At 46.2% G+C, this 23,745-nt stretch overlaps 7 protein-coding genes across 7 annotated transcripts; 4 read left to right on the top strand and 3 right to left on the bottom strand.

Moving 5' to 3' along the window:
* Nucleotides 1-128: 128 nt before the first annotated feature.
* Nucleotides 129-1,894, bottom strand: BDV27DRAFT_146942 (putative GABA permease; the record flags this gene model as incomplete). The annotated part of the gene is made up of 3 exons (XM_032070660.1): nucleotides 129-1,397; nucleotides 1,433-1,567; nucleotides 1,805-1,894. The coding sequence occupies 3 exons, from the start codon at nucleotides 1,892-1,894 to the stop codon at nucleotides 129-131; spliced, it is 1,494 nt and encodes a 497-aa protein (XP_031925587.1).
* Nucleotides 1,895-3,339: 1,445 nt separating this feature from the next.
* On the top strand, nucleotides 3,340-4,748 carry BDV27DRAFT_146941 (uncharacterized protein; the record flags this gene model as incomplete). The annotated part of the gene is made up of 5 exons (XM_032070659.1): nucleotides 3,340-3,540; nucleotides 3,627-3,731; nucleotides 3,787-4,005; nucleotides 4,082-4,224; nucleotides 4,286-4,748. The coding sequence occupies 5 exons, from the start codon at nucleotides 3,340-3,342 to the stop codon at nucleotides 4,746-4,748; spliced, it is 1,131 nt and encodes a 376-aa protein (XP_031925586.1).
* A 302-nt stretch (nucleotides 4,749-5,050) lies between these two features.
* Nucleotides 5,051-7,356, bottom strand: BDV27DRAFT_159718 (fungal specific transcription factor domain-containing protein; the record flags this gene model as incomplete). The annotated part of the gene is made up of 6 exons (XM_032072913.1): nucleotides 5,051-5,588; nucleotides 5,658-5,887; nucleotides 5,936-6,358; nucleotides 6,440-6,753; nucleotides 6,806-7,219; nucleotides 7,284-7,356. The coding sequence occupies 6 exons, from the start codon at nucleotides 7,354-7,356 to the stop codon at nucleotides 5,051-5,053; spliced, it is 1,992 nt and encodes a 663-aa protein (XP_031925585.1).
* Nucleotides 7,357-8,500: 1,144 nt separating this feature from the next.
* BDV27DRAFT_159717 (ABC-2 type transporter-domain-containing protein) lies at nucleotides 8,501-12,727 on the top strand (the record flags this gene model as incomplete). Its single annotated transcript, XM_032072912.1, has 1 exon — nucleotides 8,501-12,727. One exon carries the CDS (start codon nucleotides 8,501-8,503, stop codon nucleotides 12,725-12,727), a length of 4,227 nt encoding a protein of 1,408 aa, XP_031925584.1.
* Nucleotides 12,728-13,983: 1,256 nt separating this feature from the next.
* BDV27DRAFT_159716 (uncharacterized protein) lies at nucleotides 13,984-14,399 on the bottom strand (the record flags this gene model as incomplete). Its single annotated transcript, XM_032072911.1, has 2 exons — nucleotides 13,984-14,189; nucleotides 14,258-14,399. 2 exons carry the CDS (start codon nucleotides 14,397-14,399, stop codon nucleotides 13,984-13,986), a joined length of 348 nt encoding a protein of 115 aa, XP_031925583.1.
* A 2,172-nt stretch (nucleotides 14,400-16,571) lies between these two features.
* Nucleotides 16,572-17,697, top strand: BDV27DRAFT_146938 (uncharacterized protein; the record flags this gene model as incomplete). Its single annotated transcript, XM_032070658.1, has 4 exons — nucleotides 16,572-16,605; nucleotides 16,676-16,749; nucleotides 16,809-17,188; nucleotides 17,400-17,697. 4 exons carry the CDS (start codon nucleotides 16,572-16,574, stop codon nucleotides 17,695-17,697), a joined length of 786 nt encoding a protein of 261 aa, XP_031925582.1.
* A 3,224-nt stretch (nucleotides 17,698-20,921) lies between these two features.
* On the top strand, nucleotides 20,922-22,648 carry BDV27DRAFT_166203 (histidine phosphatase family protein; the record flags this gene model as incomplete). Its single annotated transcript, XM_032074131.1, has 3 exons — nucleotides 20,922-21,534; nucleotides 21,592-21,724; nucleotides 21,799-22,648. The coding sequence occupies 3 exons, from the start codon at nucleotides 20,922-20,924 to the stop codon at nucleotides 22,646-22,648; spliced, it is 1,596 nt and encodes a 531-aa protein (XP_031925581.1).
* Between the last annotated feature and the right edge of the window lie 1,097 nt (nucleotides 22,649-23,745).

Raw genomic sequence — 23,745 nt, 5'->3', positions numbered from 1 at the left:
CCAGGCAATACTTTTCATAGTTGACCGGCAACAGGAAGAAAGCCTCCGAAGTAGGCCGCTGGCCTAATGATATAAGAAATGCAGCGAAAGAAGCAAACAAATAGACGTGGTTGACTTGTCCCCCAAAGCTAAATCTCTCGACGAATGCCATGTCGGTTGACCCGAGCCTGCGGCATTGCGTCACGTCTCACAGATATCACCGGCCCGGCATATTCCCTTTGTCCCTTGATAATATACATCACCACACTGATGATGAAAACAGCCAAAAAGATAACCACACTCCAGTTGAAAGTGGTGAGGGTGACTGGAGTACTGGTGGGCCAAAACGAGAAGAAGAAAGCAAATACTACATACACCAGGGCTGCTGCGTTCACCCAGATTCCATATTTCCCCATACTCCACCGTTGTGGAGGTAGTGTTTCTGGGCAGCACAGCCTGCGATATAGTAAACAACTGATTGACACCACATATGTCCACATGAGTGCTGCCACGTTGAGAGACATAATGGCGTGAAACGCCGTGTCGGAGCCGATGTTAATCAAGGCTAAGAGGCCACTGATGACACAGGATAGTCCGATAGCGTTCACGGGCAGCTTCCGCTTCGGATTGACTTTGCAGATCCACTTGCCAAACGGCAGGCCTTTGTCACGAGCGAACGCATAGGTTTGGCGCGCTGTTGATGCATTGAAGAGGATGTTGCTAAAAATGACTGGAATGAGGATGATGGCCGTGAGGCCATTCACTCCCGCAGTCCCAACGGCATTCTTGAAAACATAGATAAAAGGGAAGCCGGTTGGGTCGTCTAGGGCATCTTCCAGGGATGGCATGGCGAACAGATAGGTAATTACCAGGACAATAGCCATGGCACCATTGGTAAAGAAGCCCCAGACGATAGCGATCGGCACATATCTACCGGCGTCGCGAACTTCCTCGGACATATGGGCCGTGGCATCGGAGCTGAGTCCGGCATAAATGGCAGAGATCTGACCAACCATTAGGGCCAATCCCATACTAGACCACCCACCGGTATTGCTGAATTCCAGGAATACGGCGCTCGCAGGTCGCCGTGGGGCCATTGCCCACAGGACGGCTATGACTATCACAAAGCAAAGAATGTGTAATGCTAATAGCAGGTTTTGAATACGGGGCATCCAACTAGCTGCGTAGACGTTGAAAAAGTAGATAACTAGGATCATCGCAAAAACGAACAGCGTGCCCTGCCAATTCTCAGGCTTATAACTTGGGTCTTTCACACTGATCAACCCTTGTATAATCGTGCCGGTCAGGAATGAGCCCGACGCTGCGCCAGCCTGCCATGCCAGTACCGACATCCAACCTGTGATATAGCTCAAAACACGTTGATAGTGGGGAGATGCAAGTTCGGAAACCCAGTGGTACTGACCACCAGAAGTAGGGGACCTGCATTTTCCACATTTGTCAGTCCAGATGCGATTGAGATGTCAAATAAGATCGTAGTTTCACTTGCATTGAGGCCATTTCGGACATTGTTAGAATAATCAGCCCGAATCCAGCAAAGGTCCACATGTACGTCCAGAATAAACCGGCCCTGCCGCCGTTCACAAGCGCTTCAGTGTTTCCTCTAATCGGTGCTTATAGCGTCAGCTAGCTTCCATCATTGGAAGACCCAAAATGAATCTCGCACATCAGGAGAAATTGCCAGGTCGCCTGGAGTACCGATGCAAAGCTTAGAGCAGCTAGTGGGCGAAGATTTCTCTACAGTAGCATTCATCGCCAATGTTTTAGTCCATGATACGCGGCTATTCAATGAGTGCTATCAGCATACCTTGAGTTCCTGGATTTTACCCATGCGCGTCATGTCGCTCTGGTCATACCGGGTCCCTATTTCTTCGCCATCCTTATTATTGTCCTCCATGTCAATATTCCGAGACGCAGTAGCCGAGATAAGATCTCCCGGCTTTTGTGTGTTAGGAGCAGATTCAGTGGTAGTTGTCATCCTCAAACACTGAAATGGTAACTGAATCAGGAACTAAGTCAAGCAGAAAGAAATCAAATACCGACTGAAGGGTGAGGTATTGTAGCATGCTATCTGTCACGGTTAGTGATATCAGGACAGTAAGAGTGCAATCAGTATGTTTTGTTTGTATGTTTGCTGTCACACCTCATGGATTGTCCAACCTCACAGAAGAATGCTTCGGTGAAAACTGTATCAATCCTGGCAATACCGCCAACTATGCTAGAACAAAGAGTCCACGTTAAGTTACCCCCTTTCCCCTTATGCCCCTGACATGTTCAAGTTCCGCTGAAGGACTTTGTTCATTGTTATGGAGACGAAAAGAGATCATTCGAGACGGAAGGACAGAAGTAGGGTCATCCCGGCCACTCGATCTGCATGCTTGCCTACTATGTGCGACATACCGAACCACAATACGGGGGATCTGACTGACGAGTTTATAATTGCATGGACTTCTTCTATATTCCGGTCGCGAGTGGAATTCAAGATAAGGGAGTCATGGTAAATATAGTAAGACAATTGGTGGCTGACCGGACCAAACCCTAATTCTTTCCCGAGTCAGTCAATGAAGAAGCCACCATGTTCGCAACCAACCCAAGTTTCACTGGGTAGAAAGGACTTATCCGGCTTTTGACCATCAATAGGTCCAGATAAGTATTCAATACTCGAGAAGAACAATCCCAAAGAGCGATATCCCTAAATATCCTCCGTTCGGACCGTTCCTCTCCGTCGTTTCTTACATGCCCTGGCCAAGACAACACGCGGCATATTGGCGCTGCCAATAAAAAACAAAAAAGGAAAAGCAAATAAGATAATGAACCGTCTCGTACTCATTACGAATGACTAACCGCATTGAATCCTAGTCCAAAGACGTTTGTCCTACGTAGTTGCCCAGTGATGTTCGATTTGTTTGCTACCCATACCGATAGTAGCTCGAGATTCAGGCCGTGGTTGGAGATGATCGACTGCGGGTTAAATCCTTCACAGCTTCATCGTCCAGGGCTAGAATGGCCTAATACATGCGATGGCACCCTTCTACCAATTGTGCAACAAATAAATTGTTGGCACACACGTGTGCACGAATAGACTGTGAACCACCATCTGTGCGCTGTCGATGTGACAGGGACAGTATGCGGTGGAAGCTCGGAGCCCTTGTAGGTCAGACTCTGCTGTAAGATAGAAAAAGAAATGGATTCTAAACATGTCAGCGGTCAAAGTCTCATGCTTCCGTACCTTTCTTGTCTTCTAGGGGGACCCTAGGAGGGCCAACCTCAACCTGAATATATCAGGATACCACACCGACCTTAACCTTTTCATATAAATCCCATTCAACTCGACCAAGTACAATGCCAGCTCGATCTAGTCCCCTCCAATCCGAGATTTCGCCTCCTCTGGCAGCAGACACTGACTATGATCATAGCGGTTTACTTGTTGTGGTCACTTCGCTAGCTTCGTTTCTAACCCTGGCCTCTCTTTCAATCCGTGCATTTGTTGCCTCAAAAAGATCATCCGTGCTGAATGATGATTACGTACTTCTCACAGCAGTGGTATGCGTCGTGGAAAGGCATTTTTTCTCTCGACCCCTGTTTGCCTTACATCAGATAGGCTCGGTCGCTCACACATTTCCTAACAGATATGTGCATGCGTGCAAGTCTCTGTCACTCTAACCTCCGTTCACTATGGATGGGGTAAAATGCGAGGTATGGTTTCGGACAAGAACTGCACGCCGATGCTGAAGGTATGTCAATCTAGAGACAGCTATGGATTTACGTATCGATGCTCACTAGTTCCAGACGGTCTATGTAGCGGACCTGCTCTATATCCTTGTCGTCGGTCTGTCGAAAATTTGCTCGATGGTCTTTTATCGGAACCTCTCCATCCGTCGCTCTATGCGGGCAAACTATGCCATCCTCTCTGCTTGTTCGGTATGGACTGTTCTCGCAATAACCATTCTGGGGGCTCGTTGCAGTGAGAGCCCGTGGGAGGATATTGATAATCACTGCGCTGGTCTCGTGAGTAATTACAGGTCTACTTCGTATTGCTATAAAAACCATTTCGACTATCATCGACCTGACTTATGACTTATAGCTACTGCGTTGGAAGGTTATCTGCGCCCTAGATATCGTTCTTGAAGCATTTATCCTAGCCTATCCGGCGGGGATTATCTATAAAGTTCAAATTTCTCCATTCAAGAAATTCATCATCTTCACGATTCTCAGCTGCCGCATTATGTATGTTTAACTTCTAATCCTTTCATTACTAACAGCTGACCCATATTCTAAACGTTTTTAGCCTCATTCCTCTCTCTGCCATCCATCTATACTTTGTCCAGAAGCAGATACAGTCGCCTAATCCAACTTTGGCCGGAACGTACGCGACAATAGTCGCTCAAATCCATCTTGGTGTTAGTGTTCTCGTGCTTACCGTTTCATCTCTAAAGATGTTCGTAGCAGTCTACGAAGATGAGCAGGGCCTCGCATATACCGAAGATGCCTCAAAATCACTAGGCATTAGCAATAACGATAACTGTCGACAGTGGAAAACAAGGTCGTGGAGGCGGTCTCGGCAAACGAAGAAGCTCAGCCTGTCATCCACTGGCTGCGATGATGGCCCCTTCATACCCTTGGCCTCAGAAACGCGGGTCAGTGGTAATACTATTGTCAAGAGCGTCCACATCTCAGTAACCCATGAGGCCCGTGGGAATATCGTACTGGGCGAAAGAGGGCCGCATGGCCATAGTGGAGATATTATGTAGATGCGACCTAGATATATCAGCTTTTAGAAATGTTGATAGAAGCAGCTTATCGGGATGTCACTATTAGTCACCGCACACAGGGATGAATGTATTATATCTGCATACCACTCCTTTCGGGCTTCTCTGGGGTCTTTATGACGGGAAGAATGGGTACTAGAACACTTGGTCACGTACAAAACCATGAAGCTATCTGTGTATATCTCTATTTATACCATATATGTGTTTCCCGTGCCCACTTCTGTTCCATGCAATCTAGTATCAATTATACGGTCATATTTGCGCATATTCATTGTAATATCATATCATAGCCCAGTCGCGCTATCTTTATACCCCGCATCAAACCATTCAACAGTTGGCTGGATATTGAAAAGTTCCCACATAAGCCCGTCATCCCACATTGACGAAGGTTGCTGAGATATCCCTTCCGCACTAGACCCAGGATCGAGTGCATGCGAATACAGCACCTGTTGCTCTGAGCTTCCTAGTTGAGTGCTATCACTGCTGTGTGCCCTTGCCGTAAGCGATTCATGGAGTTGAGGATATACCGATATGTTAACATCATTAGAGTTAGCAACTGCAGTGTGCTGGCTTCTGATTGCCTCCATGGATTGTTCATGCTGCTGCGAAGCATCCTGAGCAATGGTCTCATAAAGCTGATCGCACAAGGCTGTGAACTGTGAAAACAGCCCATGCAATCGGAATATTGAAGGGTTACACTCCTTGATGCGGGATAAGGCCGCTGTTATTTGGGTTAAAAGATTATAGTCCTCGCGATTGGATGTCGCAATGACATTGCAAAAGATGATGAAAAAAGGCGTAAGTGGGTAGAGAAGTACGGTCCTGTATGTGGGAAAATTTAGCCGTCGATCTCCCATAATCTCTGTTGACGAGTAAAGGGGGTATACATACCAGAACACAAAATCGTGGTAAATCTGTTCACCCCGCAAAATATGATATTGCAGCACATTCATTGAACGTAATGCTCTGCGGGCATGAGATAAACAGCGTTCACGTACACGATGGTCATGTAAGGAAACCGAATTGAGTCGCAAGATTGTTGTTATGATAGAATGATAGGTGAAGTCCACTGCATCCCATTCCAAGCGCAGTTCTATTGTGTCACTTGATTTCGCTCTTGCCTAGACGGTATTAGGATGGCTGGTGAGAAGAAGAAGGGGGATGCATACCTCACACAGCTCTTCCCATATGTCTTGTAATTCGACTTCTAAGCGAGTGATGGTTCCCAGAGTCTGGTTATCAGGAATTCCATCACCAGGCGTCAGTACAGAAAGGGCACCATCCAGCACATGCGCCAGCTTAATTAAAATATTGCCTTTCATATCTAAAGGGTCTGCTTGCCTTGATAGAAGCAACGAGGCTGGCTCAACACTCAGCGCTGGCAAGGATGGTGGTCGCACTAGAAGCATACTCAGAACCTTATCAAAGTAGTAGCACCATCGTATACAGCGACGTATTTCATGAGACCTGTCACACTCTTCAAGCATCCTTGAGTCCACGTTATGATAACCCAGTGCCACCAGGAGTCTCGATGCGAAAGCCGTCAAAGTCCAAGCTTGAGTAGTATCACCCAAAGTTTGCATCAGGTTGACCTAGTACCCAATACTAAGTTGTTAGAAGAGTAATCATAGATATATTGATACACAGGAGTTTGTATCTTAAGTTATACTCACTGCCGAAAGCAAGGACTGGAGCATCAATAGGCTCGGTTTGTGCAGAATATCAAGTTCTCGAATTGACCGGAGGGCAGCCGTTATATACTTCTTCTTCGAAGCTTCTAGGGCTTGCGCCAGTTCGCTGGACGTACATATACGCAGCCATCTGTTAATGTAGGTGACTGCTCTTGCAAATATACAGACTTTATATTGAGATGCTATCTGACCGGTCGCCTGACCATTCACAACCGCCAGACACATTGTCTCAAACGTCTCAAGAGATATGTGATCGGGCCAGTGAAGTTTCCATGGCGTAGAATAATCGGGACAAGCTGGATAAACTTAAGTCTCATGGCTAAAAAGGGACTGAAGCAGGGCACTTACGATTCATCATCATGAAGAACAATTCTGGAAGTCCCACATTATCTGGTGTATCATCATCTAGCTCTTGATCATAGCTTGAGCTTTCGACTGAATGTGAGGGATTGCTAAAGTCACCAATCAAAGATAGGGCAGACTCCAACACATGCCTACGGCTTGTGGAAAGGGACGAGTTCGAGTCTAGTTCACGTCGGATTATATTGACCTCGTTTGCTTGATATACATACGCAGTAGAGCGGATGGCTTCAACGGGCAGAGTCGTTTTGTGTCTCACTTGTCTGGTTCCTTCTAAGGTGCTTGAAGATGATCCTCGAGAAGCACCATGTCCACCCAGGCTGATCCCCGGATTAGGTGGGCTTTTACGAGATAGCTCATCAACGCCTCTATTTCTGCTGCTTTGGTTAGAATCCCCAGGTCCTCGAAAACTGTACAGCACAATGTATAAGAAATGTTTCTGTAATAAGTGCGTTGCCACACGTACCGGGAGACTCGAGTACGGCGAGTCTGCTTGGGTCTCGCACGAATACATGGGACTTGCGCACTCGAACAGCCATGGCACTGTGGCTGCCGGTCGCACTTAACCTGTCTCCGGAAACTGGCGTCAGACACGGTATGTATATACTCAGTGACAGTACAGTAATGACCACAGCTACTGCAATTGACTACCAGTAGTTATTGAAGTTGCTAATTACCTTCCTTGCGTGGCATAGGTCACACTAAAAGTATGAGAGAAGAACAAACATATTCGTTAGTGCGTCAATTCCTTTGAAGCACCTCGGGATGGCATATCACGATTGGTGTGGGTACAAAAACTGGCAGAGAAATATAGCAATGCTTACAGCTGGGAGTCTGCGGAGTGATGCCAAGGGCGAGATACCGGACGTTTCGGCCATCAGGTGTCAGCTGACTTCTATGGTTCTACCTGAAGGAATATAATTTCATAGGGAAGGATTCTCAGTTTACTGTCCCCAATGTTGTTGTCAGCATTTCGGGAATCTCGGAAATTAATTTTCGAGAAAAGTGGTCGGACATTCGGAACATTTTCAAATGCAGTACTAGTCCTTAAAAAGGCTTGTTCCGAGGGTTGTTCCTGGCGTGAAGGACCGCCTTCCCATATGGGTTTAGCCATTTTTATTCTCTTATCAACAACTTAACTTGCGATCCTTAACATATCCTCGGTCTCCTATCATACATGCATCAAGGAAAATAAGACGAAAGAAAAACGGATCATATACTACGAGAGCTGCGATTGAAAGGGCAAGCTACATATATAACCATACAGATTTTGTCCGAGTATATCGGTGCCATTTCACTAATCACTCGCCAAATTCCTTGGCTGCTGCTTGTGGATCCGAATGCGACTGTCCGAGAGTCCGACTCACAATCCGAGCAACCAATATGTCCTATCCCACGTTGATCGTTAGGCATTTTGGTGCGATATAGCGTTTCTTTTACCTATTAGACCCATTTATCGGAGTTTGGTGACTAGCTTTTACTGATTATTTGTAACGATGTGGGCCAGGCGCCAATACCAGCCAGAATGCAACATTTAAACAGGCTGCTACGGTGCCTTGTTCTTTTCTCTCTTTCTTTTCGCGTTCATTGAGTATTTAATTCTTGTATCTTCCACCTACTCTCTTCTCAGTAATGTACGGCCTATGTTGAGCGTTCTCGAGTATCATAGGGCCGCCTTTAGCCATGGAAAGTTCGACCGCTACATCCTCAACCACAAACTGGACTCCAGAGGAATACAAGTCTTCTATGACCGAGGCCGAGGCTAGTCCTTTGGCTTCTAAATTCGAAGATATTTTGAACCGAAGTTTAAAATCCGGCTACAAACCCCGACGACTTGGAGTCACCTGGAGTGAATTGACTGTGAAAGCCAAAAGCGCCGAAGCAACAATTAATGAGAATGTCTTTTCGCAGTTTAACATCCTTAGTCGTCTGCAGAAACGCCGACAAGGCATACCATTGAAAACAATACTTCATCAGAGCCATGGATGCGTTAAACCAGGAGAGATGTTGCTGGTTCTCGGCCGCCCTGGATCCGGATGTACAACACTCTTGAAGATGCTTGCCAATCGAAGGACGGGCTATGAAGAAATAGAGGGTGACGTGTGGTATGGTAGTATGGGCCATGAGGAGGCTGCGGAGAATTACGCAGGCCAGGTCATTATGAATACAGAGGAAGAAATCTTCTTCCCCACGTTGACTGTGGGACAGACCCTGGATTTTGCTACTCGTCTGAAGGTACCCGCTCATCTCCCTGGGGATGCTGTCAATGCAGAGGCGTACCGTGCAGAGATGAAGGAATTCCTCTTAGAGAGTCTCCGTATATCCCATACGGCAGAAACGAAAGTGGGCAATGAATATGTTCGTGGTGTTTCTGGGGGGGAACGAAAACGTGTCTCAATTCTAGAATGCCTAGCATCTAGCGCGTCTGTCTACTGTTGGGATAACAGTACTAGGGGTCTGGATGCGGCAAGTGCATTGGACTGGGCAAAGATGATGCGTGCGATGGCGGATGTCCATGGCAGCTCGATCATTGCAACACTATACCAGGCTGGAAATGATATTTTCCGCCTTTTTGACAAAGTGCTTGTTTTGGAGGAGGGGAAGCAGATCTATTATGGGCCTGCTAACCAAGCACAACAATTCATGGAGAGCCTCGGGTTCGAATGCAGCGAGGGTGCTAATATTGGAGATTATCTGACTAGTGTTACAGTTCCTTTGGAGCGTCGAATTCGTTCTGGGTATGAATCCATATTTCCCCGGAACGCGGAAGCCATTGCCACATCCTACCGCAACTCTAGCATAAAAGCTCAGATGACCTCTGAATATGATTATCCTACCAGCGAGCTGTCGCAGCAACGCACCAAAGATTTCAAAGAATCCGTCGCTCTCGAGAAGTACCATTCAAGAAGCGCAAACACTGTCCACTTTGTGACGCAAGTACGTGCTTGTATTATTCGACAATACCAGGTGCTACTCGGCGATAAGAAAACATTTGCCATGAAGCAAGGCTCGACTTTGATACAGGCTTTAGTAGCCGGTTCGATGTATTACCAGGTGAAACCCGACACTTCTGGGCTTTTTCTCAAATCCGGCGCTCTGTTTTGGTCCATCCTTTACAACAGTATGAGCGCCATGTCAGAGGTTGTCGATTCCTTCTCTGGTAGACCCATGGTAGTGAAACACGACGCCTTTGCATATTGCAAACCGGCTGCATTCTGCATTGGACAGATAGCTGCGGATATTCCAATCACAATTTTTCAGATCAGCCTCTGGTCTGTAATCCTCTATTTTATGGTTGGCCTGAAAATGTCTGCCAGTGCGTTCTTTACGTATTTCGTGGTCCTCTTCGCATGTGCGATGTGCTCTACTGCTCTATTCCGTGCCGTCGGTGCGGTTTTCCGAACGTTTGATGGTGCCTCCAAAGTTTCAGGATACGTGGTGACAATTATGGCCATGTACGCAGGCTTTCAGATTCAATACACCCAAATGCGGCCGTGGTTTGGGTGGTTATATTGGCTTAACCCTGTTGCGTACGCTTTCGATGGCTTGATGAGTAACGAGTTCCGTGATCGAGAGATCGACTGTACCGGTGGCAACTTGATCCCTCATGGCGAAAGCTACGCGAATGTGAGTATGTCATATCGGTCGTGCGCTGGGGTGAGAGGTTCAACCCCAGGGTTCGCCTCATTAACTGGGGAACAATATCTGGGTGCTTTATCATACAGCTATACGCACTTATGGCGGAACTTCGGTATTCTCTGGGCTTGGTGGGCCTTGTATGTAGGGGTTACGATCGGTGCAACCATGATGTGGAAAAGCCCTTCTGAGTCCGGAGCACAGCTTCTCATTCCTAGGGAAAGACTGGCTCATCATCTGCAGCTGGGTCTTGATGATGAGGAGTCTCAAGCGCTAGAAAAGTATTGCCATGGTCACCATAGTCAAGAGAAAATGGATGGTTCGCCACCCTTCCCGAAACCTGCTGTTGAGGCGCAATTGGCTAAAAATACCTCCATCTTCACCTGGAAGAACCTAACATATACTGTAAAGACTCCGTCTGGGCCCCGTGTGCTATTGGATAACGTTCATGGATGGGTAAAACCTGGTATGCTAGGTGCTCTAATGGGCGCGTCTGGAGCAGGGAAGACTACGTTATTGGACGTCCTTGCCCAGAGGAAAACAGAAGGTAAAATTGAAGGGTCAATCATGGTGGACGGCCGGCCTCTATCAGTTTCGTTCCAGCGCTCGGCTGGGTATTGTGAGCAACTTGATGTTCATGAGCCCTATGCAACCGTTAGAGAGGCATTGGAATTCTCTGCTCTTTTAAGGCAGCCTCCCAACACCTCTGAAAAGGAAAAGCTCGGATACGTTGATGTCATTATTGACCTTCTCGAACTTGGAGACATTGCGGATACTCTCATAGGAAAGCCTAACGCAGGCGGTTTAAACATTGAGCAGCGGAAGCGTGTTACTATAGGCGTCGAATTGGTCGCCAAGCCTAGTATTCTAATCTTTCTGGATGAGCCAACGTCGGGCCTTGATGGGCAGTCTGCCTTTAACACTATGCGATTTCTAAGAAAGCTTGCAAACCAGGGCCAAGCCATCTTAGTTACCATCCATCAGCCGTCGGCCCAGTTGTTCTACCAATTTGACACCCTTTTATTGTTGGCCCCAGGTGGCAAAACTGTCTACTTTGGAGAGATCGGAGAAAATGCCAGCACGCTCAAAGAATACTTCAACCGCTATGGATCGCCTTGCCCTAGTCAAATGAACCCTGCAGACCATATGATCGACGTCGTTTCAGGTCGAGCTTCGAATATTGACTGGCACCGTGTATGGGTAGAGTCGCCAGAGTATCAGCAGTCAATGGTTGAGCTCGACAGGCTTATTCGAGACACCGCTTCAAGAGAACCAGTGAATAACTCAAGTGCTGATAACAACGAGTATGCGACACCACTCTGGTACCAAACTAAAATTGTCCTGCGCCGTATGAATATCGCACTCTTTCGGAATACGAACTATGTGAACAATAAGATATACCTGCATATTGGACTGGCCCTGTTCAATGGATTTTCGTACTGGATGATTGGGGATACTGTAAATGACATGCAGCTTCGCATGTTCACTATTTTCGTGTTCATGTTTGTTGCCCCGGGCGTGGTGAATCAGCTCCAGCCCCTCTTCATTGAAAGACGGGATATATACGATGCACGGGAAAAGAAATCAAGGATGTACTCCTGGAAAGCATTCGTCACGGCCCTTATTGTGTCCGAGTTCCCATATCTTTGTGTCTGCGGCGTGCTGTACTTCCTCTGTTGGTACTATACTGTCGGTTTCCCAGCAGCCTCGGAAAAGGCTGGGGCCGCTTTATTTGTTGTAGTCCTGTATGAGTTCTCATACACAGGAATCGGTCAATTTGTCGCAGCTTACTCACCAAATGCTGTTTTTGCCGCACTGGTCAATCCTCTCCTTGTCGGAATCATGGTTTCTTTCTGTGGTATATTGGTCCCATACGATCAGATTATTCCATTCTGGAGATACTGGATGTATTACATGAACCCTCTCACTTATCTAGTTGGGAGCCTGTTGGTGTTCAACATATTCGATGTTGATGTGAAGTGTGCTGAGTCGGAGTTCGCCATATTTAACCCACCTTCCAACATGACATGTCTGGAGTACCTGTCTTCGTATCTAGAAGAGTCTGACGCAAACCTGGTCAATCCCGAGGCACGCTCCGAATGCCGTGTCTGTCCCTATACGAGCGGAGGCGGTTATTTGAAGACCATAAACTTGAACGACTACTACTTTGGCTGGAGAGACGTGGGCATTTTTGTGATCTTCATTCTCAGTTCATATGGTTTGGTGTATCTGTTCATGAAGCTGAGAACAAAAGCCTCTAAGAAGGCTGAGTAATGATTTCAAAGCTCCCTGGGCACCAATGACCATAGCTAGTCTGGTGGAGAAGCTGAACAGATGGGCAACGTGATAGATAGATAGCCTTACGCATATTGGCATTTTTTTTTTTTCTAAAGCTTGACTGTTGTCAGGACTTGTACGTTATTCGAAAGACAAATTTTAAAACAATAGTACTCCATAGTGCTTTTATACCATACAAAACGTTCAAAGAAAAACTGAACTATTACTCATGTCCTACAACAGCGTCACCTTCGACCAAGATGTGAATTTCCGATGCTTCAGCAGTCTTGGCACGACGCAGGGGGAACCCCATCTTGGCAGTGAGGGTCGATTTCCAGGTGAACTACTGGCGAGACGTGGAGCCAAGGATAATTAGTGGCGAATGTTCTCCAAGCATCGTGGGGTGAACAAATATAGGATGCATCACAGTTGTAGGGAAGGCTAAATCCTGCATGCATATGATACTACACCCCTGTCTTATGAGACATCGTGCCATTCATATGATATATCGCTGACCGGACCGGAGTTGATGGGTTCAACCCGAATCAACTCGGATCTCCATTGAACTCGGCATCGTCGCGAATACGCCGACATTCGGCTTGGGCACCGGTAATGCCTATGGTTATACCCAAACTTTCAGTAGACCCAATGGCCAAGCTCCAACGCTTACGCAGTCCCAAAGGACATCCAGCCACCTGGCCCTTGTGAAAGGTAATGAATGCTACGAAGATAACAAACCCAAGGTACTCTATCGGGCAAGCAAGCCCGATCACAGAAACCACAAGAAAACAGGGAATCCTGAAGTCAAAAAGGAATGTCTATCGAGGTTAACCTCTTTGGACGCGATTAGCTCGGGCAGTTACCAGTGGATCAGGAGCTTGCCTGAAATATATTAGAATTTAGGGCAGACTAGCCAAGATGAATCCTGCGGGAAAATTTTCTTGCAACTGAAACATGTACCCGCCCGTCCCTTTTCTATTTTCTATTTTTCAACCCAAGAAAAAATTTTTCCTTTTTTTTTTTTTTTTTTTTGGCGCAAGAACCGTGACAAAGGAGAAAATCCACCAGGAGAAAAAAAAAGTTGATTCAAGGGTTCCCGTTCAATAACCCTAATGGCGCGACATCCACGACGGGAGAACTACGGGGTATGAAAATGTTGGTTGCGTTGAATCACTCCTTTTAGGAAAGTGGTCACCGCGCCCGTCTTACATTTATGATTAGTAGATACTAGACACTATCTACTAGTGTAGGCGTCACCAGCCAACCGTCTTGGGATCACGGAACAAGGCCGTGAAGTGACCCACTTGGCTAAGCTGACCGTTTCCGCCGAGAAGATCGACCGTCCAAGCAAGCTGTTCCAAACTATCCACGCAGCCGGTATTCTGGAGATGCAGTGTGTCTACTCTGTAGTCATTCAGGGGTCCAAAAATCTTTTTCAGACTTGTGAAGTCACGATTGGCTGGAGCTCAGCAAGCAATTAGTATCTGCATTAGCCACAAAGGTGACGGATGTGTTCGAGTGGTATACTGAGTGGGGGATATTTATATTCATTTACCTCCTCCCCTTTTTGGGATGTCCAGGCTTTAGCTGTCCTTATGCTATCGTCGTTGTTGCGCAGCAGACCAGTGACCCGATAGACTTTGATAGAAAGCTCGAGGTGGAAATACATTTTGACCAATTCATGGCCATGTTTCCGGATCCCAAAGGAGGTTATTCGGTTCACATGAATCATTGGCGTCGTGATAATTCATCAATTTAGGTTCACTTGGGTGATCTATGGGTCTATGCGTCTTAAGTGTATGAAGCCACGGAAATCCATTGCCACATAAAACTCAAATCAGTTACTCACAAAAGAAAAGAAAAAGGAAAAACAAAAACAAAACAAAAGAAATTAAATAAAAAAAAATTAAAGAGAAAAACGAAAGTATCTTTAGAGTTTATATGCTGTCTGCATACAGTTACGCTTCAAACCACTGACATGGCCTTTAACTTAACCTTGTTGCAACTGGCGGGCGTAACGGTATCCCGTGAGTATGATTTGCTGTCGTCTTTATATCGACCTGATGCCCTGGTCTTACATTTGTTTTACCCCAGAGTCATCTTTGATCGATCCAGCTCTCCGCTCCCAGGGCTATCCTCTGCGTCTTCGTTTCACGCACTGTGCCTCTACCCCATAGGGTGGCAAGAAGATGCCGATATCTGCTCCCCGAGGATATATCGACCAGGAAGATCATACCCAATTGCACATTAGTCCAATGCTGAACAACATTATAATGATTTGTCTGCCAATACAGGTGACAGAACCCCTTCCCTTGAGTTGAATTCTTCAGAGCATGGTCTCCTACTGTGGACTTCGAGGACGCGTGCAATCCCCCATCCTGAAAGGCCATCCCCCCTAATTCATCGGGCAACGCTCACAGGATGATGGATACAAAAGTCCTTTAAGGTGGTCAACTACGTCGGCAGCCAGACTGGTTTGAGCACGCAAGCCAGGAAAATCAATCCCGGAATGGACATAGCAGAATGGATCCCATCTGCCTAGCCGGGGGAGACGGAATGCAGCGCCTTGCCGTGGTCCGTCCGCTATCAATCATATCCCCACCTTAAGTTAGACACATCTAACCACAACTTGACATGATCAGCAGGATTTCAGAGCAACTCAAATCAATTAACATCTTTTGTAGATTAGAGACTCGATCTATTTGTTGGACGGGCTGTAATGTGCCTTGGTGTTGTATAGCGGCAATCTCAAAAGTTCGTTCTTGATTCCTTTCGGGGCACAAGAGTAACCCCAGATGATAAGGTGAGGCGAGATTTTCATGAAGATCAGGTAAGCATTTATTTCTCCGATAGACTGGGTCGACATAAATGATATCCCTGGTAGATGTTCTAATTTGAAACACCCTTGCATAACGTTAGTAATGCGTCGCATATGGGGCCACGAAGGATTCCTATGATGATACTAAAATTCCGTCATTGAATCCTTCCGTTCACGCTTCTGTTTCTCTCTCTCTCTCCAAGATTGAATGTAAAAAATTAAGATCAGCATAACAAGAATCGGCTCCTAGTGGTAGTGCGATCCACCGTTCACGGACTACCTACTAGATTGACATCTAGCATAGGCTGAGCTGGATATCGAAAAAGCACACGGGGAAATCTCGGCAAATCCAACGGGCGTGTCTTCATGAGGGTAACACCCCCACACGTGGCCCAGCGAGCATTAATTAAGCTTGAATAGCCTGAAGTTGAACAATAGCTTACTGATAGCGGTCTTCTAGCGGCTCACAGGATTTGGTTTTGGAGAAGGGAGCCGTTTTAGTGCCAAATTCTCTTCTTAGAATGGGCTGTTACCCCAATCGACTAAGGTACATTGCAATCCGAAATTTATTTACTTCTATAAACGCTCATCATTCTGCATGTACAATCCTTTAGACGGGTTTGGTGAGACTTAAGTGCCAAACACTTACAGTTCTCACTCGGGCCAGGTCAAGAACTAAAGGATTGATGCACCACTGCAATATATGGCTTGGACGCTTGCACTGGAGGGATGGACCCGACTCCAAGCCCGGAATAGTCTCTCCCATGAAGCGTACGAGTCAATCAATGAAGCCTTGGTAATTTTCGGGCTTATTACGGGCGCCTTGTCACTCGTTGTGCATACCTATACGAGTGTATTCATCACCCGACAGTTTGGCGTTCATAATGGTGAGCCTAGGACTAGCCGCTGATGAGGGATGGTAATATACTAACAGCTTTTAGTTTTCACGATTATTGCGTGGGTGAGCATTTTACAGACTGTCGAGGTACCACGAAATAAGCTATAAACTAACGGCAGATATAGATGTTAGCAGTTGCCATGCAGGGTTTAACCCTGTGTAAGTCCTTTCAGCTCTCTACAACTCTAACGACAACTCCTGGGAAATGTCGGCTAACATGATAGACTAGATGGTTTCGGTGACGGTGGTATTGGGAAGCACGAAGCTACTCTCTCGGAGAGTGAGTTTACCAGGTTCACTGTGGTAAGAATGTACCTCACCCCCAATAAAGTTACGGGATTCTTTAGACTAACACAGTCAAGGTGATTTTAGCAATCGTCGTGACGTTCATTCCATTAGTTTGTGTCGCAAAGCTGAGCCTGATCATGCTATACTATCGCCTGAGTCCCCATGTGAAGCTATGGAGATTCTGCATATACGGAATCGCGACCCTCATCACCATACCCACACCTATACTGGTTTTCCTCTATTTGTTCGGCTGCCAGCCGGTTGCTAAGGCATGGGACCCGACAATAAATGAAGGGCACTGTGTAGACCGCCTCAGTATCATGTTGGCAAGTTCCGTGCTAAACGTTATTACGGATTTCTTAATGATAATCGCCCCGATCCCTCTGATCTGGAAACTGAATATGCGGGTATGGCAAAAGCTAGGAGTGACTCTGATGTTCTTCTTGGGTGGCATGTGAGTACTTCCTGGTCCATTGCTACTAATTTCGGAAGAAGCACAAAGCTGAGGATAGTAGCACCATTATCACCAGTATCTTTCGCGCAATCACGGTCGACAACTTGCTTTATGAAGGGGACCATCCTTACCACATGGCAGTTCCAATTCTATGGGCGTACGGTTTCCTCTAGGGCGTCCATGTAGTGGTTCATCTCTAACATGTTGATAGGAATGCGGAAACTGTCCTTGTCATTATCTGCGACTGCCTTCCCTCGCTCCGTCCCTTCCTGCACCGCCATTGCCCTGGAGGCTGTTTCACGGGGTCTGAACCCTCCGGGGTGCCAACTAGTGGCACACGCAATACGAGGCAGCATGGTAGGAGCCGCTATTTTGACGATGACATCGAGCTTATTCAGAACGGCTCGAATCCCTCGAGGTCTATGGTTATCACACGGACCGTGGAGATGGAATTGCAATACCACAAGGCTGAAGTCGACACAAAGCCGACAAAACAGTCTATTCCTTGAAATTGATGGTATGTGTCTTTCCTTAGCCCAAGGTTCAACCTCGTCATGCAGCAAAGGTTGGGAATGTCGCAAGCTTTCAACATTCAGGCTGATTCCAACCAGCAAAACCAATTTACGCAGTTTCCGGAATTCACCAGAAATGAATGAAGTATCGCTTCATGAGCATAAGTATATCCCTTTGAATGATACAATATAGATTAGACATGACCAGGCATTATACGAGTTTAATTGCTGAATAGAATAAAGCACCATACGATAGAATATCATTATCTTTTCTGGTACCCTCGGCGGTTACCAACAAGCTCAGTCCCATGGCGACTTTTGAAACAATATGAACATACAGAGAAATTTGCTCGCGCTCGTTTTGAGCCGTGGACTTAGTCAAGAATCTGCACCATCCCCATTCATACAAGCTTCAACAACCAGACATTATGGCACAGTCCAAACTCCCCGCAATCTAACGCATAAGTTACAGCCCGGGATTTATCTATTATTGCTAGCGGCTTGCGATGTACAAAGTTTGGTATACTTTCAATAGCTAGTCAAAATCATAGAAACAGGTGTGTGAGTGCGCGAAATATCTTGCCCAGATAGGTCGATCACAGAAGGAAGCGGATATTATGAGGTTGCCTTCTGATCTTTCACATTTGAGAAAGAAAAGAGGAAATAAATGGTTTGATTCCCATAGCGATTCAATGTTTGTCCAGGAAGGAAGGAATATTAGAGATTTGCTGTCCCTTGCATAAGGTTTAAGACTCAGCATCTCCGGGAAACAGCGTGTTAATGAAGTTTTCTCTCTAATTTCACAGCAGCTGTTCAATCCAGAAAGCAAGAGAATCATGGAAATGAATTGAGTCAGAATAATGAGGGTCGGACGAGGGTTAGCCCTCTTTAGTGTGGAAGACCGACCTCTTCGGCTTCCTAATGACACGAAGAACATGGGTAACGAAGGGAATCACGGTTTTTGTATGAATAGTGGTGGTTATAAAGAATCGTCGCTACTAAAAACCATCATGACGTTTAGCATGAAATCTTAGTTCCCGTTTGCAGTCTGACTGAACTCCCAAAAAAGTGATGGTTTAGATCATAAAAGCCATACAAGATTCAATCCACTGAAGTTGAAGAGGCTAGCAAATTGTCTGCTCTGGCAGGGCCACATTGTCAGGCATCAAGGATGTATGTTCAGCATGGATATCACGTTTGACTCGGGCGAATTAAGTCAGACATAGTTAAGATAACGAGCTAATAAACTATGAGAACTAGGATTTTGCAATCAAAACCGTGGCAAGTACTTGAAAGCGTTACCGGGTTACTGTAGACAGGCAATTTTTCTACGGAGCCCTTTAGATTATACATGACGCTCCGTAACGTTTTGTATGGTAGGCTTTACCAGAATTCTTAGTCAGTCAGGCCTCATTTCTAGAAGGTATAGCTTAGGGCATAGGTGGCTTCTAGTGCCATGAATGCAGGATACCAGCCGTACAACTATTGGCTGAAGTTATCCCAGAACTTGCCCTGGAGAAGGAGGCTTCTAGCAAGCAAGAGAGCAAAAGAAGGGAAGCAAAGTAACAAATCTTTAACTGCTATAAGCACGGGTCTATTCTCAACGTTGTGCTTAACGATCCACTATATAAAGAGAAAGTTAAATCTAGTTAGTACCTGAGGTCATCTTAATTAGCTCAGGATCGATGGTGATAATAAGCAGCTGGGTCTACCTAAAAGTCGTGCGTGTTGGAACTGAAACTAGATAATATAAGGAAGTTGTGAACTTATCTGATACTCACTCTTCGGCAATAAACCCACAGCACCTTGATATATTCATCATCTAGGAGCAACCTCAATGATGGATCAGTCATTTACAATGAAAGCATTTTTTTTCTCCTTCTTTACACGAAACTCTATACACACAGTATCCTTACAATTTATAGAGTATCGAGATTAAGGGTGGATTTCTATTAATTACTAATATATTGTATATATTTTCCTAGATATTAAGTCCCCCAGGGCCCCAGTTATATTAATGTCTTGCTACTGACCTTCTTTTTTTTTTTTTAAGTATATCGATAGAAATAGTATTTATCCTCTAATTTTTATTAGAGGATAATATATTTTTTCTAGAAACACTACAATAAGATCCGCTATCGACACATTGACTGGTCGATATAAATTGTATCCTAGTAAGTAATTGGTGTCGCCTTCAAGTTCTGCAGTTTTGCTCATGTCCTGCCTCTTCCCTCAGGACCTTCCTCTCCTAGATTGTAGAGAGCGTGCTATACAAAGGAGTATAAGCCCACTCCCTCAATGAAACTAAACATCCCGGTAGATGAGACGAGATGCATAATCAGGCGTTATGTCAGGCATACTACTTTAGACGGATCGAACTTTCCATTCTGCCGGTTGGCCGAGGAAATAGAAAAGAGCGTGACCCAGCAAACGACTTGTGCTTTCAAGGAGTGCTGCAAAGAGATTGCTCGGCAATATTTCCCTCTACAGTGGCGAATTAGTAATGTTAAAGAGTTAACCATGCGAAAGGGCGTCAAGCCATTGGCATTGACTGCAAAGCTTGAGCGATCCGGGTTCAACCACCCAGGTAAGCAGGACCTTTGGTTTGGGGCTTGCTTTTTCTTTCCTCATTTCCTCTCCGAATGTAACCCTACTTACCTTGCCTTACGAGAAGTGTGGAGAACGGAGACAAAATTCCGATTAAATAAATGGCCGTTTACCCCATTTATGTGGAGACTCCTTGGCGGTCTCTCTCCGGGGCAACAAGGCGTAGACAAGAATCCCGATACTTTCGCTTCGGAGAACGTATGTACCTGCTGCATTCCAAACAGATCAGCATGCTGCATATCACTGAGCGCGTCGCACTTATCTGTCGGAATAAATATGGCGTCGGTGGTTTTTGTCGTGATGGTATACAAAGAGTATCCTCACGAAGCTTCGCACTCGGTCCACCCGGCACCCCATTCATATTAGTCACAGTTATACCGGTGGAGACCAAAATGCGGGATATTCGGGGCATCTAAATCTATTGATCGGCAAAGGTGCCTTTGGACCGTTGACCGGACCTGTACGAAAGAATATCCCGAGCGAAGCAGCCGTCACATGTAATGTGAGAAAAGGTTATAAAAGGTGTTCTTGCCTCGCAGGCTTTTTTCAAGTCATACAAACAATAATCACCATCACCCTTCTTCGGATTGGCGATCTGTAGTAACATACTCGCCATGAAGAACCTTGCCTTTGGCGTATACCTCACTGCTCTAGCGGGCGTGGGTTCTGCTGCACCCCATGCTTCGCCCAGTTCGTCGAGCCCTGCATCTGCACCAACAGGTGCTACGTATGCATCGGGCTTTGACATGACCAAAAGCTGGGCCAACTTGAGTCCCTATAAGAATGCGGATGGCTTCGGTGTTCCCAAGGGTATGCCACAGGGCTGTGAGCTGTCACAAGTTCATGTGCTCCATCGCCATGCCGAGCGGTTTCCTACCAGCAATCTCCTAGATGGGAGAGGCATGGGAGATTTTGCCTCCAAGTTGGTCAATTATACCAGAGCCAAGCCGGGAAAGATGGTGGCTAAAGGCCCTCTGAAGTTCCTAAACGACTGGGAGTATGTGGTTGGAGAAAATACATTGATGGAAAACGGTGCTGCTACTGAAGATGCATCCGGGGCCGATTTTTGGATTAAATACGGCAGGCTGTTGTACCGCCCTGGTCGTGATAATGTGGCGGCCTGGAATGAGTCCCTGAATGTCTATCCCAATGGTACAGCACGACCAAAGCCCGTATTTCGTACCACTTCCCAGGGGCGAATTCTGGAAAGCGCCCGCTGGTGGCTCAGTAAGTTTTCCAGCCATCCTCTGGATGGAAGTTATTCAATCTAACGAATTCAAACAGGTGGTTTCTTTGGCAACAGTGGTGCCAATAGCTCTTATGATCAGTATGATTTAGTTGTTATTCCAGAGACAACAGGTTTCTTCAATAATACTCTGGCTTCTTATGTTTCTTGTCTTGGTGACAAGACTGCTGGGTGAGTAACTCTCAGAGTCCACCGTCTCCGTAGGGCGGAACTATAGACAGGCTAACTGACTTGCTCCGAACTAGCGATGAATCCGCACAGGTATTCATTCCTCGATACACCAAGAACGCTCTCTCCAGACTGGCCAGTTACCTTCCTGAAGACTTCAACCTGACGGCCTACGATGTGCTTGCAATGCAAAACCTTTGTGTTTATGAGAACACAAGTCTAGGGGGCTCGTTCTTCTGCTCCCTGTTCACTGAACAAGAGTGGAAGGACTTTGCCTATAATGTCGACATCCAGTACTATGGCAACTTCGCATTCGGCTCCCCAACTGGCCGTGCTCAAGGCATCGGCTACGTCTTAGAGCTCGCAGCCAGGCTTGAGGGGAAATTGATCCACTCTAGTGACACCAGCATCAACTCTACATACGATGACAACACTGCCCAGTTCCCCATGGACCAGCCATTCTATATGGATATGTCCCACGATGATATCATTCTCTCAGTCATCTCCGCTCTCGGACTTGAGCACTTCAAGTACGGTCCCCATGGTCTTCCAATCAATGTAGACCATGCACCCTCCAACCGGACATTTGCCCTTAATGACCTGACTCCGTTCGGAGCACGATTCATGTCTGAGATTTGGACTTGCCCCAGCAATGTTTCTTTTGGCACATTGGATCCAATCCTCTATGTCAACCCCCACCTAGAGTCCATGCATGACACAAAGAAATACATCCGCTTTGTGCTTAACAATGCCCCACTACCTCTGGATGGACTTGTCGGATGTGAGGATTCTCAGAATGGTTTCTGCGCGGTCGATAAGTTCTTAAGTGGTGTCCCGACTTTGAAGGAGAATGCCAAGTACCAGGAGGCTTGTTTTGGTGAATACCCTACTGGGAAGCAGGTAGGCGATGGGGTGCCATATTCATAGACCTACAATCTTAACGGGATGGCCTTCAAGAGATAAGAACATCCATTCTACATTGTCGAACTTCGGACACATGTTGTTTGTAAACTTACCTCGATGGCTCCTGAGTTGGAATCAAATGTATAAAACATATATGTGTATAGATATGGGAATGTATGTACGGAAATTAGAGTCAATCTGTCGTACTGAGAATGCAGAACTACCTGATCACCAACATTTAGAATTGAACTATGGAATCTTTTGGTTGAGACCAACAGGTCACCCTTGGCGGCCTATGCAGCATGCCAAATTCTGATGTGATAAACTTCATGACAAGACATTAGGGAAGCTGGCAGCGATATCTACAGTGCACAATTTGAGACATTTTTGTTTATACTACTCTGAGGATCCTCCTCTTGCTGCAATGGCTGTTGCTCTTCAGTTCCTTGTGGCGAAGGGAGTACGTCCTCTTCTGTCTGCTGTACTTTCCATGTCACTAATTCGTCAACAATCCAACTTTCGCCATCGTCGTGCGCATCACAGCAAAGGTTAGCTACTAAGAATATCAGTCGTCTCGGCCAGTAAAGGATAAGACTTCATTTATATACGTTTCCATATCGGATGCAGCTCTTCCAATGCTGTACAGAATTCATCCGAGTAGTCCCAGCAGCTCTCTGTCTCACCCATTCTCACATATCTGGCGTCACTGTATCACCACCTGTTAAATCAATGTGGTACATTCATTATCACATGGTTCACTTCCGTGAATAGTAGTACATGTAACCACTGAAAACATTGGTCGGAATGTCCTAGACACTCGTTTAGGTCTCCGTTATAGCAGAAAGATCAACTTCCTGAGTCCATTCGACGCTATATTCACGTTTCTTCCACTATAAGTGACATTGCCCAGGACTCGCTGAGGCTACCAATTACCTCTGAGCTTCCTCTCTGACCGCTGTTTCGGTACCCACAGGCAGGCGTTATTGAAAGGCTCACCCAAAACATCACCAGTCACAGTCAAGACGCCTGGTGGTAGAGAAGGGACGGACAGCCCCTTCTGGACATGTCTTCACTAATGCATTCGTGTCCCACCCAGTGCTTGAGCTGTCTCATGGTCAAGT

Source organism: Aspergillus caelatus (assembly GCF_009193585.1).
Source record: "Aspergillus caelatus strain CBS 763.97 unplaced genomic scaffold BDV27scaffold_140, whole genome shotgun sequence".
NCBI lineage: Eukaryota > Fungi > Ascomycota > Eurotiomycetes > Eurotiales > Aspergillaceae > Aspergillus > Aspergillus caelatus.
The sequence above is the reverse complement of the archived record's forward strand: the minus strand, read 5'-3'. Positions and strand labels throughout refer to the sequence as shown.